This window comes from Bubalus bubalis, chromosome 12 (assembly GCF_019923935.1).
Source record: "Bubalus bubalis isolate 160015118507 breed Murrah chromosome 12, NDDB_SH_1, whole genome shotgun sequence".
Classification (NCBI taxonomy): Eukaryota; Metazoa; Chordata; class Mammalia; order Artiodactyla; family Bovidae; genus Bubalus; species Bubalus bubalis.
In genome coordinates, this window is record NC_059168.1 from 45,294,985 (window position 1) to 45,307,309 (window position 12,325).

General features: G+C 51.0%; 1 protein-coding gene across 3 annotated transcripts in view; it reads left to right on the forward strand.

Moving 5' to 3' along the window:
- UXS1 (UDP-glucuronate decarboxylase 1) overlaps positions 1-12,325 on the forward strand; it is a 55,922-nt gene that overhangs the window by 34,801 nt on the left and 8,796 nt on the right. For all 3 annotated transcript variants that reach the window (XM_025261121.3, XM_044925965.2, XM_044925966.2), the window contains 5 exons: positions 4,363-4,467; positions 6,665-6,724; positions 8,291-8,412; positions 11,529-11,648; positions 12,144-12,187. In XM_025261121.3, coding sequence (XP_025116906.2) covers positions 4,363-4,467; positions 6,665-6,724; positions 8,291-8,412; positions 11,529-11,648; positions 12,144-12,187 — 451 coding nt within the window. The remainder of the gene's footprint in view (positions 1-4,362; positions 4,468-6,664; positions 6,725-8,290; positions 8,413-11,528; positions 11,649-12,143; positions 12,188-12,325) is intronic.

Below are 12,325 nucleotides of genomic sequence, written 5' to 3' on the forward strand. Positions count from 1 at the left end.
AATAATAAAAAATAAACAAAATTTTTAAAAGTTACATAGAAGAGAATCTTAATTTTTTCTCTCCTTTCAAAAGATGATTCTTTCCTAGTGATAAAACTAATACACAGATGCTACAGAAAATTTGAATAAGTATAAAAAAGAAAATAGAAAATGAATCCTCTTATCCAAAAATGCTCTCTCTGTTCTTGTTAACATCTAATAATTTCTTTAAATGGGATCTTTTTAGATTAAATGTATGGTTAATAGGCAATATAAATTATATGGTTCAATTTTTTTTTTTTTTTAATTAAAAAGAAATGCCTTAAAAAGTCTTCCTCTTGCCTCTGTCTGCCACCTCACTCTAGGAGACTGCTGTTAACATTCGCTCATCTGCAGTTCCCTTCTGTGACCCAGTTAACACAAGCAGGTATTCATGATTCTTCCCCACGGTAGAGAAAGTAGCATTTTTTGTGTTGCTCTGAATTTTTTCCCCTTGCTTTTTATATCCTGGTGATCTTTCTGTATCACTCACGCAGTGCTACTTCGTTATTATTTTATCATTATTTTCTTTTTTGGCACTTATCCGTGTTCTGTTGTGCGGCTGCACCAGGTCTTTTTACAGAGACACGTCTCCCCCACTCTGTGCTGTTAGCAGCTCCCCATGGCGTGAACGCAGCACAGCTTCGTTACCCCGTGCTGCTGGGGGCGGGGCTTGTGTGCTGCACCTGGCCGTCCAGGAAGTGGACGTGGCTCGGGAAGTGCCCAGATGGATGTGAGGTCACTGCCGTCGTCACCCTGGGTTGTGTCTGAGCTCCTGATGTGTGTAGCCGGTGACTCCCCAGAGCTTCCCTGAGAGCTTGTCCCCCTGCTTCACGGGCAGCGTGTCTGCAGAGAAGGAAACGGGCAGAGAGGCCCTCGTGTCTGGGGAGCTGGGTCCTGGCCCTGGCGGTGTCCTGGGAGGACATCCAGGAGTCTGGAGCCACGGGCAGCCTGACCACTGCCAGTAGCGACCCCGATGTGCTCTGCCATGTCCCGGGCACTGTCGTCACCTCTCTGTGGTGGACACGGTTAGTTGCCTGAACATGTGTGTTGGGTGGGCCGTTAGCCCTGGGTGCTGGGCCCTTTCTGTTACTGCCTTGTACCAGGCAGAGGAATCCAAGGGGAGACCTGGGTGGGGGGAGTTGTCAACACCTGACCCCCCCTATCCCCACAACCTTGCCAGGTGCTAGTAAGAGGTGGGACTGAAAACGGCATTTGCTGAGAGCTTTGGGTCTGTGTTTCTGTGGGCATTTGAAGAGTGCCCCTCAGATTGGAATGTTTCTGTAGAATTATATTCAGTAATTTAGACATTTTCCCACTTACAGTGATGGTGCAAGTGTAAGCATTGAACGCAAGGCTGTGGGGCCGAGACCCTCCGTGTAACGTGGAATTCCTCCAGGGAAGCCAGCACGCTGGCTTGTTATCATAGTGGGGAGGGGAGGAGGGGGAGGCAGGCATGCCAGCTGGTGGCTGATCCGGGGCTGAGGCCAGCCTCAAGCAGGCAGCCTCCCCTTGGCATTAAGTCAGTATTATTTGATATGAAGTCAAGGCAAAATCCCACTCTTAATTTTCCGTGCCAAGAGAAATTTGGTCTTTACACTTTGAAAAGTTCTGTATCTTTAAGCCTTATTTTGCATCACAGACGCTGGTGTCGGGCAGCAGGGGTCAGGCTGCGTGTGCCGTGTGGCCACGGGCGGCTGTGACACAGCAGAGGTTTGACAGGGCACGCGGCAACTTGGTTAAAAACATGGTATAAAGAAAAATACTGCAGGAAGATGGAAATATTCCGTCTGTCTCTCTGTGGATTTCCCCTTTGGTAGGAGATAGCACTTGATTTTTTTTTTTTGGTATGGATTCTGAGCAGTAATTTTGAATGATCTCACGAGCTGTTAGTTTTGAGCGCTTTTTCTTTCTGTATCTATGTCTCACGTGTGCAGAATTCATTCATTTGGGGTTAGACTGCCTGGGTTTTCAGAATTCACAGGAGGGCCAGTGCACTGTGGCCACCCCACCCTGGGCCGGTCTTCCTCCCAGCATAAAAATAACATGCCCACAGCCTGCCAAGAACACTACTTTGAACCTATTTAAGGAAATTATGTGAGAAAGGAGAACTCGAGAACTTACTGTTTTAATCACTCTTTAACTTGAGCTCTTTCGGGCTCATTTCTCAAGGCTCCTGTTTTCCCAGTTGCGGTTCCAGCATGCAGCCTTGTTCTTGGGACGGGGTGGCAGGAGAGTCGCTTGGTGGCCGGCAGCCAGCATGGACGGATCGCCACGCCGGTCGCCCTCCCCTGGCTCAGGGGTTTGAACATCATGCTTGTTCTGGGTGCGGTGTGCCATGCAGTGGGCAGGCTCTGAGCACTTTTTCCTGGGTGGTGAGAGTTCACCTTGGTTATTAATGCCTTGTGGTATCTGCCTGGCACCTCTCATGACTGATTTTTTATATTTATTCTGAAGTTTCCCCCGCTGTCCTGCCCGTAATTCCTCCCGGGAGACTGTAAGTGACTGGGAGGCCACTGGGGCCTTACTGTTATAGGCAGGACGTGTCCCCGTAGGAAGGAGACACTGCTTAAGGCAACACGAGGTCTCGTGTTACAGGGCGTGCCTTAGCCCTCCCAGGAGGGGCGAGGGGGCAGTCATTTGCTCATTGGGTCATCCATCCAGGGACACTGCGTGGCTCTCACCTCTTGGCCACTGTAAGTAACGCTGCCGTGCGTGTGGGAGCGCGAGCACCTCTTTGAGACTCTGCTTTTTCACTCCCTTGGCTGTAACCCCAGGAGTGAAATGTCTTATCCTGTGTCGATTCCATTTCTAGTATTCTGAGGGAATGCCCCGCTGTTCCCATGGCGGCTGCTGTGTTTGCATTCCCACCAGCAGTACACAGGGGCTCCAGTTTCTCCACATCCTTGAAGACAGCGTTTGTTACTTTTTGGGGGGTTGTTTGGTAGTAGACATCCTGATCCATGTGAGCCAATACCTCAGTGTGGTCTTGATTTGCGTGTTTCTGATAAGCAACATTGAGCATTTTTTCATACACTTATTAGCCATTTGTGTATCATCTTTGGATGATATATTCAATATATTCAGTGTTTGCCATCTTTTAAGTTGGTTGATTTTGTGTTGTTCATTTTAGGAGTTCTTTATATATTCTGAATATTAGCTTATCACATATAATTAGCAAGTATTTTCTCTCATTCTGTGGGCTGTTTTTTCACTTTGTTGATGGTGTCCTTTGATCCTGGCAGAATGTTTGATGTAGTTTCATTTGTCTATTTTTGCTCTGTTTCCTTTACTTTTGGTGTCAGATTCAAGAAATCGTTCCTAAATTCAGTGTCATGCAGCTTTTCCCGTGTTTCCTTCTGGGCGTTTTCTTCCTTTAAGTCTTGTGTTTAGGCTCTTGGTCTGCTTCGAGTTGGGTTTGTGTGCTGTAAGATCAGGGTCCAGGCTTGTTGTTTTGCATGTGGATGTGCAGTTTTCCAAACACCACTTGGCAAAGAGACTGTCCTTTCCTCACCGCATGGCTCAGCACCCTTGTCAGAGACCGTGTGATCATACACAGAGGGTTCATTTGTGAGCTGTCCTCTCTGATCCTTTGGTCTCTATGTCTTGATGCCAGTAACACACCCTTCTGTTACCATAGCTTTGTATTGTGTTTTGAAATCAGAAATGTGAGTCCTTTAACTTTGCACTTTTTCAAAGTTATGGCTGTTTGGACACCCTTGAGTTTCCGTATGTATGTTGTTTTAGATTTTTATTTATTCATTCCTTTTTGAGGTCAAGGGCACTGATATTAAAGCGTTACCTCTACCAGGGGAGTCATGTGGGATCCAGACATTTTGCTGTTCATGGCTCTAAACCCACCTCCAGATCTGGTGTTTATATGCAAGATAAGTAGAAAAGGAACAAAAGCTCTCATCTCCCACACTTCCCTACCTTTTGTGTCAGATTTGCTTTTATAAACTTAAAATGTCGTTCATCTTGATATTCACACTTCTCTCTGTGTCTGAGAACTCAGTCTGCCTTCCAATCTGAGCACTTCATCTGGATAGATCTTCTCAGAGAGCAATCCACTCGGCGATCAGACCGATTCCAGGTAGAGGGGAACAGGCCACGTGAGGGGCCCCAGCACACTCTTGTTCCAGATGATCAGACTTTGTTTCTGTTTAAAGTTCTTCCAGTCGCATAAGTAAGCTAGTTTCTAAGAAGAATGAAAGGTGATGAGTAGAATTTCGCTGAAAGATACATGAGCACCGTTTTCACATGGTCCAATTCTGGGAGGTCAGCATTTTCCAGTGTTTTCCCTGGAAGTAACAGGTGTATTTTGCCTCCTGCCACCCCCCACAGTGGACCAGATCTACCACCTGGCCTCTCCTGCGTCTCCTCCCAACTACATGTACAACCCCATCAAGACACTGAAGACCAACACCATCGGGACCCTGAACATGCTGGGTGAGTCGGCCCCTCGTCCTGCAGACGGTCAGGGTGTTGGGACCCGGAGTTTGATCCCGACAGTTCTGTTCTTGCATGTTCTTGCATGCTTTCAGGGTGACTGGATTTGCCGTCACAACTCGTCATGGGGGTCCATCACTGTGGGAATCGGTCTGCGTTGCCTCAGTGACATCCCCTGCCTTCCAAGTGGCCGCCTGCCCCTCCTGCACTTCCCCTACTTGTGGCATGTGTGCCTCGGGGCTAGAAGATTCTGATGAGAGGTGGGGCATGGGCTGGTCCCACAGAGTTGAGGGTGGGAGAGCCTCCTCGTGGGGTTGAGGAAACAAGCTCCAGACTGACTGCAGGCCTCACCCTGAAAGTGGAAGGTGAGCATGAGCACCGCCCCGGGTGGCTGCATGTGAGCCCACAGACAAATCCAGAGAGTGGGCCACACACACGTGGGTGGTTGAGGTCAGAGGCGCTTCTGTTTCCATGAGTTTAAAAACCAAGGGTTTTGATTAGGTGCAAAGTGAAGATAGGAACCACTTCTTTAAATGTCAAGTGAAAAGTGGATTTAATTATGGAATATTTAAAGCAGATTCTGTAATTGAAATAGCCCTGCATTTCAATTTGAGAAAAGGGCAGCGGGGAGGGGAGCACAGTCTGTTAGACAAAACCTTCGGGGCAGCAGGCTCTGCGGAAGGTGAAGGATGCTTTCTCTAACTCAGGGCACTGTGTCCTGACTGTCAGGTCACCTGGTGGAGACACCCCTGTTCTTACCACTGCACACATCTGCCCCCAACTCTCTCCAGCCCCCAACCCCACCTCCACGTGGAGCTAGAGGCAGTGCAGAAACAGCTACCATGCTCACGGTGTTTAGAAAGATGACCTTCCTCCCACCTGTTACAGGATGCTCCCTCCTGTCCCCTGACAGGGGGTAGGGTCAGATGAGGGTTACAGTTGGGGACTTGGCAACCACGGGGATGGAGAGGTTCCCAAAGCTGATGCCTTGAAATGCCCTTAGAGCAGGGGCCCCAGGTACTGGTCCATGACCTGTTAGGAACTGGGCTGCACAGCAGGAGGTGAGCAGCGAGTGAAGCTTCATCTGTATTTACAGCCGCTCCCCATCACTCACATTTCTGCTTGAGCTCTGCCTCCTGTCAGGTCAGGGGCAGCATTAGATTCTCGTAGGATCATGAACCCCAGTGTGAACCGCACTTGCAAGGAGCCTAGGTTGAGAGCCCTTTATGAGACTCCACTGGAGCTGAGGCGGTGATGCTAGTGCCAGGGAGTGGCTGCAGTTACAGAATATCACTAGCAGAGAGGTGTGACTGCAGAGACCCGAATAAATGAGCTGCAGACTCATGTCAGAACCCTGCTAGTGAGTGGCAAGTGACAGCTAAGCTGCACCTGGCGAAGTGTGTAATTATTTTACTGTATATCACAGTGTAATAATAATAGAAATAAAGTGCACAATAAATGTAATCTGCTTGAATTGTCCCCAAACCATCCCCCAACCCCCGCCGTGTCTTTGGAATAATTGTCTTCCATTAAACTGGCCCCTGGTGCCGAAAAGGTTGGGGACAGCTGTCTTAGAGCTTGACCTGAGCACTGCAGGTGACAATAGTCCATTCTTGCTGGGAGGGGTGAAGGCGAGAAGGGGTCAGAGCTAGACACGGACATGGCCAGTTGCTTTGGAGAAGCTACTGCGGAAGCTGGACCTCAAAGGAAAGAGGGAGTGGGGCAGAGGTGCCCGAACAGGAGACACTCTTGGGCACAGTTGGAGGTCCCCGGGGCACGTGGGGAGCAGAGGATAGAAGGCTGACCATCAGGGAGAGAGTGGCAGCCAGAATTGGAAGGACCTTGCCCTCTGCCTATGGGGGTGGGGGTAGTTACCTGATGGAGTGCTGGTTGCTACGTTCAGGTGAAGGAATCTTTATAAAATTCCCCAAGTCATACCTTATAATAAAGCTCACAGACCGTGCATTTGGCCCTGTTCACAGTTACACATATCCAGCTAACTGCTGTGTTTCTGGGAGTTCGTTGGTGCTTTTCTTACGGTTTGAATTTAGATTCCAAAGTAGATGCAGCAAGAGTGGATAACTTACAATGCATGGATGGCCAGATACCATTTGTACTAAAACATTCCTTCAGTTGGCTGTGTGCCTGTGTTTTCCGTGTTCCTTGAAGCTGACAGTGTCCTGTCATGTTTCCACAGGGCTGGCAAAGCGAGTTGGGGCCCGTCTACTCCTGGCCTCCACCTCAGAGGTGTACGGAGGTGAGTGGGTATCACTCTGTCCCCCTGGACAGCTGGCTCCTGTCACAGCAGGAGGGAAAAGGGACCAGTGAGTCTAGACTTGTTTCCAAAAGGCCCTCCCGGCTGTTCCTCTCCAGAGGGCAGCGACCAAGGTATTCCCTCCTCCGGGTGGGATGAGCCTTTTTCTTCTGCTGCAGGATCTCCCAGTCCAGGACTCAGTTATGTCACCTTGCCAACAAGCAGCAGCCACTTAAAAATCCACAGAAGTGTCTTTGCTCCAGAGGCACCTCAGGAGTCAGATCACGGAGGCTTTGCTGGTTTAGCCAGAGGATTTGCTCTTTAGTGAAAGCAGCAACCCCCACCCCCTCCACTCTCCAAACCCCGAAAGCTCAGGGGTTAGGAGACAGATGGTGGGGGGACAAATGTGTGCTGGTCGCCTCCACTGTTTTAGGGTAGTTTCTGAGAGAGCCTTAAGTAGGTGGAGCTAGAAAACCCTGGCGCCTGCTTTGCCCTCCCCGCCCCAAACCTTGAGGATGTGAGCGTTCAGAGGGGGCTGAGGGCCCTGTCCACTCAGGGGTTCCTGCCCGCAGGCGCAGGGTTCTGGAGAACCAGTTAGTGGATGTAGCAGAAGCCAGTTGCTAATGCAGTGTGATTTTCTCCAGGCGTTGCTGCCACGGCCGGGAAGTGAGAGGGCAGTGTGGGGAGAGATGCCTCTTAAAAAAATAAATAAGGGAACCAAGTGAAAAAAATCATAGAAGCTGCAGTTCTGATGACGCAGCTCTGCTCTTTGCCTCCACTGGCAAGGCAGAACACCCCCACAACTCTGACGTCCAGGCAGTGCCCTCCTCCCACCAGCTCCAGGAAGGGGCATTGGGAGGTGGGGACCTTGTGTCCCTGTGCTTCCCACCTCTGGGCTCTGCAGAGCTTGGCAGGTCCCCACGTGGTACCAGGAGGCCCATTGTGTCATGTGTCCCAGAAGCAGCGAGGCCAGGGCCTTGTTCCTGTCTCAGTGCCCTGATGGTCCCTATCCTGCCCGGACGTCTTTTCCACGACCCCCTACTACCCTCACTTAGCATCTCGCCTCTGACGTCAGCTTGTGAGTGATGTTGGGGTGACTCTCAGAGGTCCCCGGGTCTGCTCCAACGGTGGTGCCTGCAGGCAACCCCGTCTGGTCTGCCGGCCCCCCCATGCTGAAGTGGGGACGGGTTTGAGATGATGTGTCCCCTGCACCCTCGCTGTTGTAGTAACAAAGCGGCTTTGTGAGGGGGTGAAGCTGGCACCTCCTCTGAACCTCTGGCATTTCCGCCCCAAAGGTGCAAGCCGAGGAGCAGGTGTCTGTGTCCACCCTTTTCTGTTGGTCCTCTGCAGCATTCAGGGCCTCTCTGTGGGTGTCCAGCCTGCCCTGCCCTTAGCAGAAATCCCGAATCCCCTCTGATAGGTGTCTTTCCAGGTTAGATGCTTATCCTGGTCTTTCCCAAACTCCCTTTTGCATCATTGTTATCCATTGTCTGTCAAACATGTGAACTTGAACAAAGGGAGGTTCTGAAAGTGCTTCCTCTTCCACCACCACCCCCCGCCCTCCCGCAGACCCTGAAGTCCACCCACAAACTGAGGATTACTGGGGCCACGTGAATCCCATAGGACCCCGAGCCTGCTATGATGAAGGGAAGCGCGTCGCCGAGACCATGTGCTATGCCTACATGAAGCAGGTATCTTGGGCTGGTGGTGTAGACAGGTCACTGTGCTGGATCGAGTACAGTTGACCGTGGTTGACCCTGTCTAGGGTCGGGTTCCCCGGTTCCCCACTGTCGTAAATTAATGGTGCTGTCAGCAGCCTTTCCCCTGTCTCTTTTTTAAAAAATGATTTCTGGGGATGAAGCCTTGGGTTTTGAAGACCCCAGCGTGGCTGGGTCAGCTTTATGACTAACCGCCCGCCAGCAGTTATTAATAAGTGCTTCAGTTTTCCCAAGGCCTCTGGGTTGGTAGACAGTTTGGTTTTTTTTTAACTTTTTACTTCTCTTTCTGTTATCTAGTGGGTATACTTCATTTTTGCTTTCACATGGGCATCTTCAGGGATTGTTATTCACCCTCTGAGTCCCTGCCTCCTTAGTCACCCCGTGCTGCAGCCTGCCCATGGATCTTCTCACTCCCAGCTGAGGGGTGGGGTCTGGGTTCCCACCTGGCTTCCCGCTGTCTGCCCTGGGCCGGGAGCTGTTGCTCACAGGCCCTGTCCCGCCCACCTGAAGGCTGTGCAGACACCAAAGAGATGTCCAGGCCATCCATTGTGCTTGATCAGTTCTGGGGTCCTCACTGACATACTCTTTACTGGAGGGACATGTAGGTAGATGACTGTGGCCAGGTGTTTTCAGGGCAGTCCTCTGTGATAGGGAGACCTCTTTCTCTCTCGGACTGAGAGACGAGACCTCTGAGACTGAGAGCTCTGAGGACTGAGAGACTAGCAGGCGTCCATCCTCGGAGCAGCCTTGGATTGAGGGTTCATCATCGTGGCCCAGTCGGAGCTCAGTTGGCCATGGTCTTTGTGCAAGGTGGGGTGGGCGCTGCCTAGGTACCCAGCGCCAAGAACTCAGGGCTGGGCCGGGAGGCCCTGAACACTTTGTTTCTTTTTGGAGGGGTGGGGTGCAATTACCAGAGACTTTTTTCCTTATATTTTTAACGTTCACAAGTGTTGAAGACCCACTGAACAACCTTGTGCTGATGTAGGTATTTATATTTTTCTGCATATTTCATATTTCTTGGCAGAACTAATCGCTTTCAAAGTTTCTCTGGGGCAAATGACTTGTATTATTCATTTATTTTAATCAGTTTTAGAAAAGACATACCTATATCATCTTTTTTTGAAATTGGAGTATAATTGCTTTACAATCTGTGTTAGTTTCTGCTGTACAGTGACGTGACTCAGCCCCGTGTATACACATATCCCCTCCCTCTTGAGGCTCTCTCACCTCACCACCACCCGCCACCCCTCCAGGTCAGCACAGAGCACCAGGCTGAGCTCGCTGTGCTGCACAGCAGCGTCCCCCGGGCCGTCGGTTTTACACGTGGTAGTGTAGTTATGTCGGTGCTACCTGCAGCATTTTTGAGCCCAGAATATTTTGACACCAAAAGTTAAACCAGTCTCCCAGGAACAGCCTCTGTGTATGTTGGTGCCTAAGAACACTAACTCGAGCACGTGAGGGTACATAATTACACTTTATTGTGTGATAAGTTTGTAGACTGTTTTGTGTTCAGTCTGTGGAAGTATTTCTTGGCTTTTATGGAGCTAAATAAAGATGGTGCACAAATAGGACATTTTCGTTGAACTTTCAGTTTTTGTTAAAAAATGAGTAGCGTAACTTAATGTTGTAAGTGTACATATTAAGGTGTGAGCTCATAAAAACTAAGGGTATTTAGTAGCAGCATAGCCAGCATTTTTGAGCACTGACTATGCTGGGACCTGTGGCCCATGCACAGGTCTTGAGAGAGTCACACTGTCTCGAAAATCTGTACAGTAAGGTACCCACTGGGAGTCCTTTGGGTGGTGGCCCTCAGAAGGTGTCACTCACTGCCCAGCGCGTCTGCTGCAGGTGCCGCCTGCCCGGGCTGCCCACCGAGAACCCGAGCAGATGATGTTTCCTGTGTGCAGAAGTCACGTGGTGGTCAGGGTGACAGTGGGCATCCCCCTGGGGACAGTGTACAGACTGATCCCTGTCATGGTGTCCAGTCTAGGAGTTGCCCATGGACACAGGCTTAGCAGTTTTTGTGACAATGGGGTCTGGGCCAACAGTGCCAAGTACCTTGTGGGTTCTGGTCAGCACACCTGCCCCAGGACTCGTGTCTGCCCAGGTGAGCAGTGCGTCCCAGCTGTCTGGAAATGCACCCTACCCCGCAAGGCCTGCCCTGTGGGCTTGGGGGCATGTGTGGGTCCCCACTCTACACAGCCCTCACCTGCTCCTGGTGTGGGGAGCCCTTGGGTCCAGGAGACACATGTCTGTTGTCTGGTGGATTGCTCTAAGAGTTCACTGATTCAGAGTAGGTGATAGAAACAGTTATCACTGATAAAGCAGCCTGTGAAATTAATAGTTTGCAGAAGGCTTTTGGGGTTTAAAAAATACATACTTTTCTGATTACATGTTTGAAAGTGTGTTTTCCCCAATTACAGAAGTAATAGATGTTTATTGTAGTGAAAACAGGAACGTTGGAAACAACGTGCAGAAGAGAGTGAAGGTCTGCAGTCTCACCACGTGGGACTCCCATGGCTCTGATCAGTGTTAAGTGTGTATCTTCCCAGGCATTGAGCTAATCGATTGTATCAGGTGCTAGGTGGTCTGGTTTTTCACTAAACAGATGAGTTTTTCAGCAGAACAGAAGGGGATGTAGGTACAATGTGGTCCTTCCCCAGGACAAAGTGCTGTCTTACTTTCCTTCAAATCAGCTATTAAACATTCACTGACATTTAAATCTCTGTTGAGTGATCAATTTACACAAAACTATGTGAAAGAGATTGGGAAAGAGATGCATAGCATGATGCTTGTTGAAAAAATAGATACTTATTTCCTGGGGCAAAAAATGTACACCCATCATTTCCCCTTGCCCCGATTAACGGCCTCGGGTGTCTGCACTGTGTTCATGCCAGGGCCTCCTGGAGGTGGGATCCGGGGCTCCCGTGTGTTTGGGGTGACTCTGCAGACTCCAGGCTTGATTACAGAGCACACACATCCCGTGTGTGCAGGGCAAGGCCCCTGCATCCGGAAGGAGCAGCCACGAGGCATGGCAGTGGTGAATCCTTCATCTGTGGGGCACGGGGCTCACATTCTCTCTGTTGCAGGAGGGCGTGGAAGTACGCGTGGCCAGGATCTTCAACACCTTCGGGCCCCGAATGCACATGAATGATGGCCGGGTGGTCAGCAACTTCATCCTGCAGGCGCTGCAGGGGGAGCCGCTCACAGTGCGTGGCCAGCGGGCAGGCATGGGGTTGTTGTCTGGGGGGGTTGGAGTAAGGGCGTCCCATCCGGGGGAGCTGGCCCTGAGTCCCATGTCCCCGCTCCCCTCAGAGGGAGGGAGGGAGCTTATGGGAGCTGTGACTGAGGATGGGCTCAGGTCACCCTGTCCCCAGCCACAGACACCCTGTTACCTTGGGCACAGGGTCTGTCTGTGAAGACCCCTCTCTACATGCTTTTGGCCCTAGGACATCATCCTGTTCAGGGCCTTTCCCCCTGGGAGGGGTGTCTCTGTACTCAGGGCCTCTCAAGGTGCCTCTGGGTGAGGTTCCAGGTCTGGTGGAGGCCCTCCCACAGTGGGACCCTGGGGTGTCATCCATGGGGGCTGGACCCTCTCCCACCTGACCTGGCAGGGCCTGGAGCCACAGCCTCTGGATCCCGAGGGCATCAGGCTTGAGGTCCCCGTCTGCGGTTTCAGGACTCTCACTGTCATCTCCCTGCAGGTGTATGGATCTGGATCGCAGACGAGGGCCTTCCAGTATGTCAGGTAAGACCCCGGGCTGGCCGCAGCTCCCATCTGAGTTGCTCAGCCTCGGGCGGGACTGACTGCTCTGCTCCTCGTGGGTGCCTGGAATCTCTCTGATCGGAGGTCAGACATGCTGGTCCCTTGCTGCCACCTAGTGTC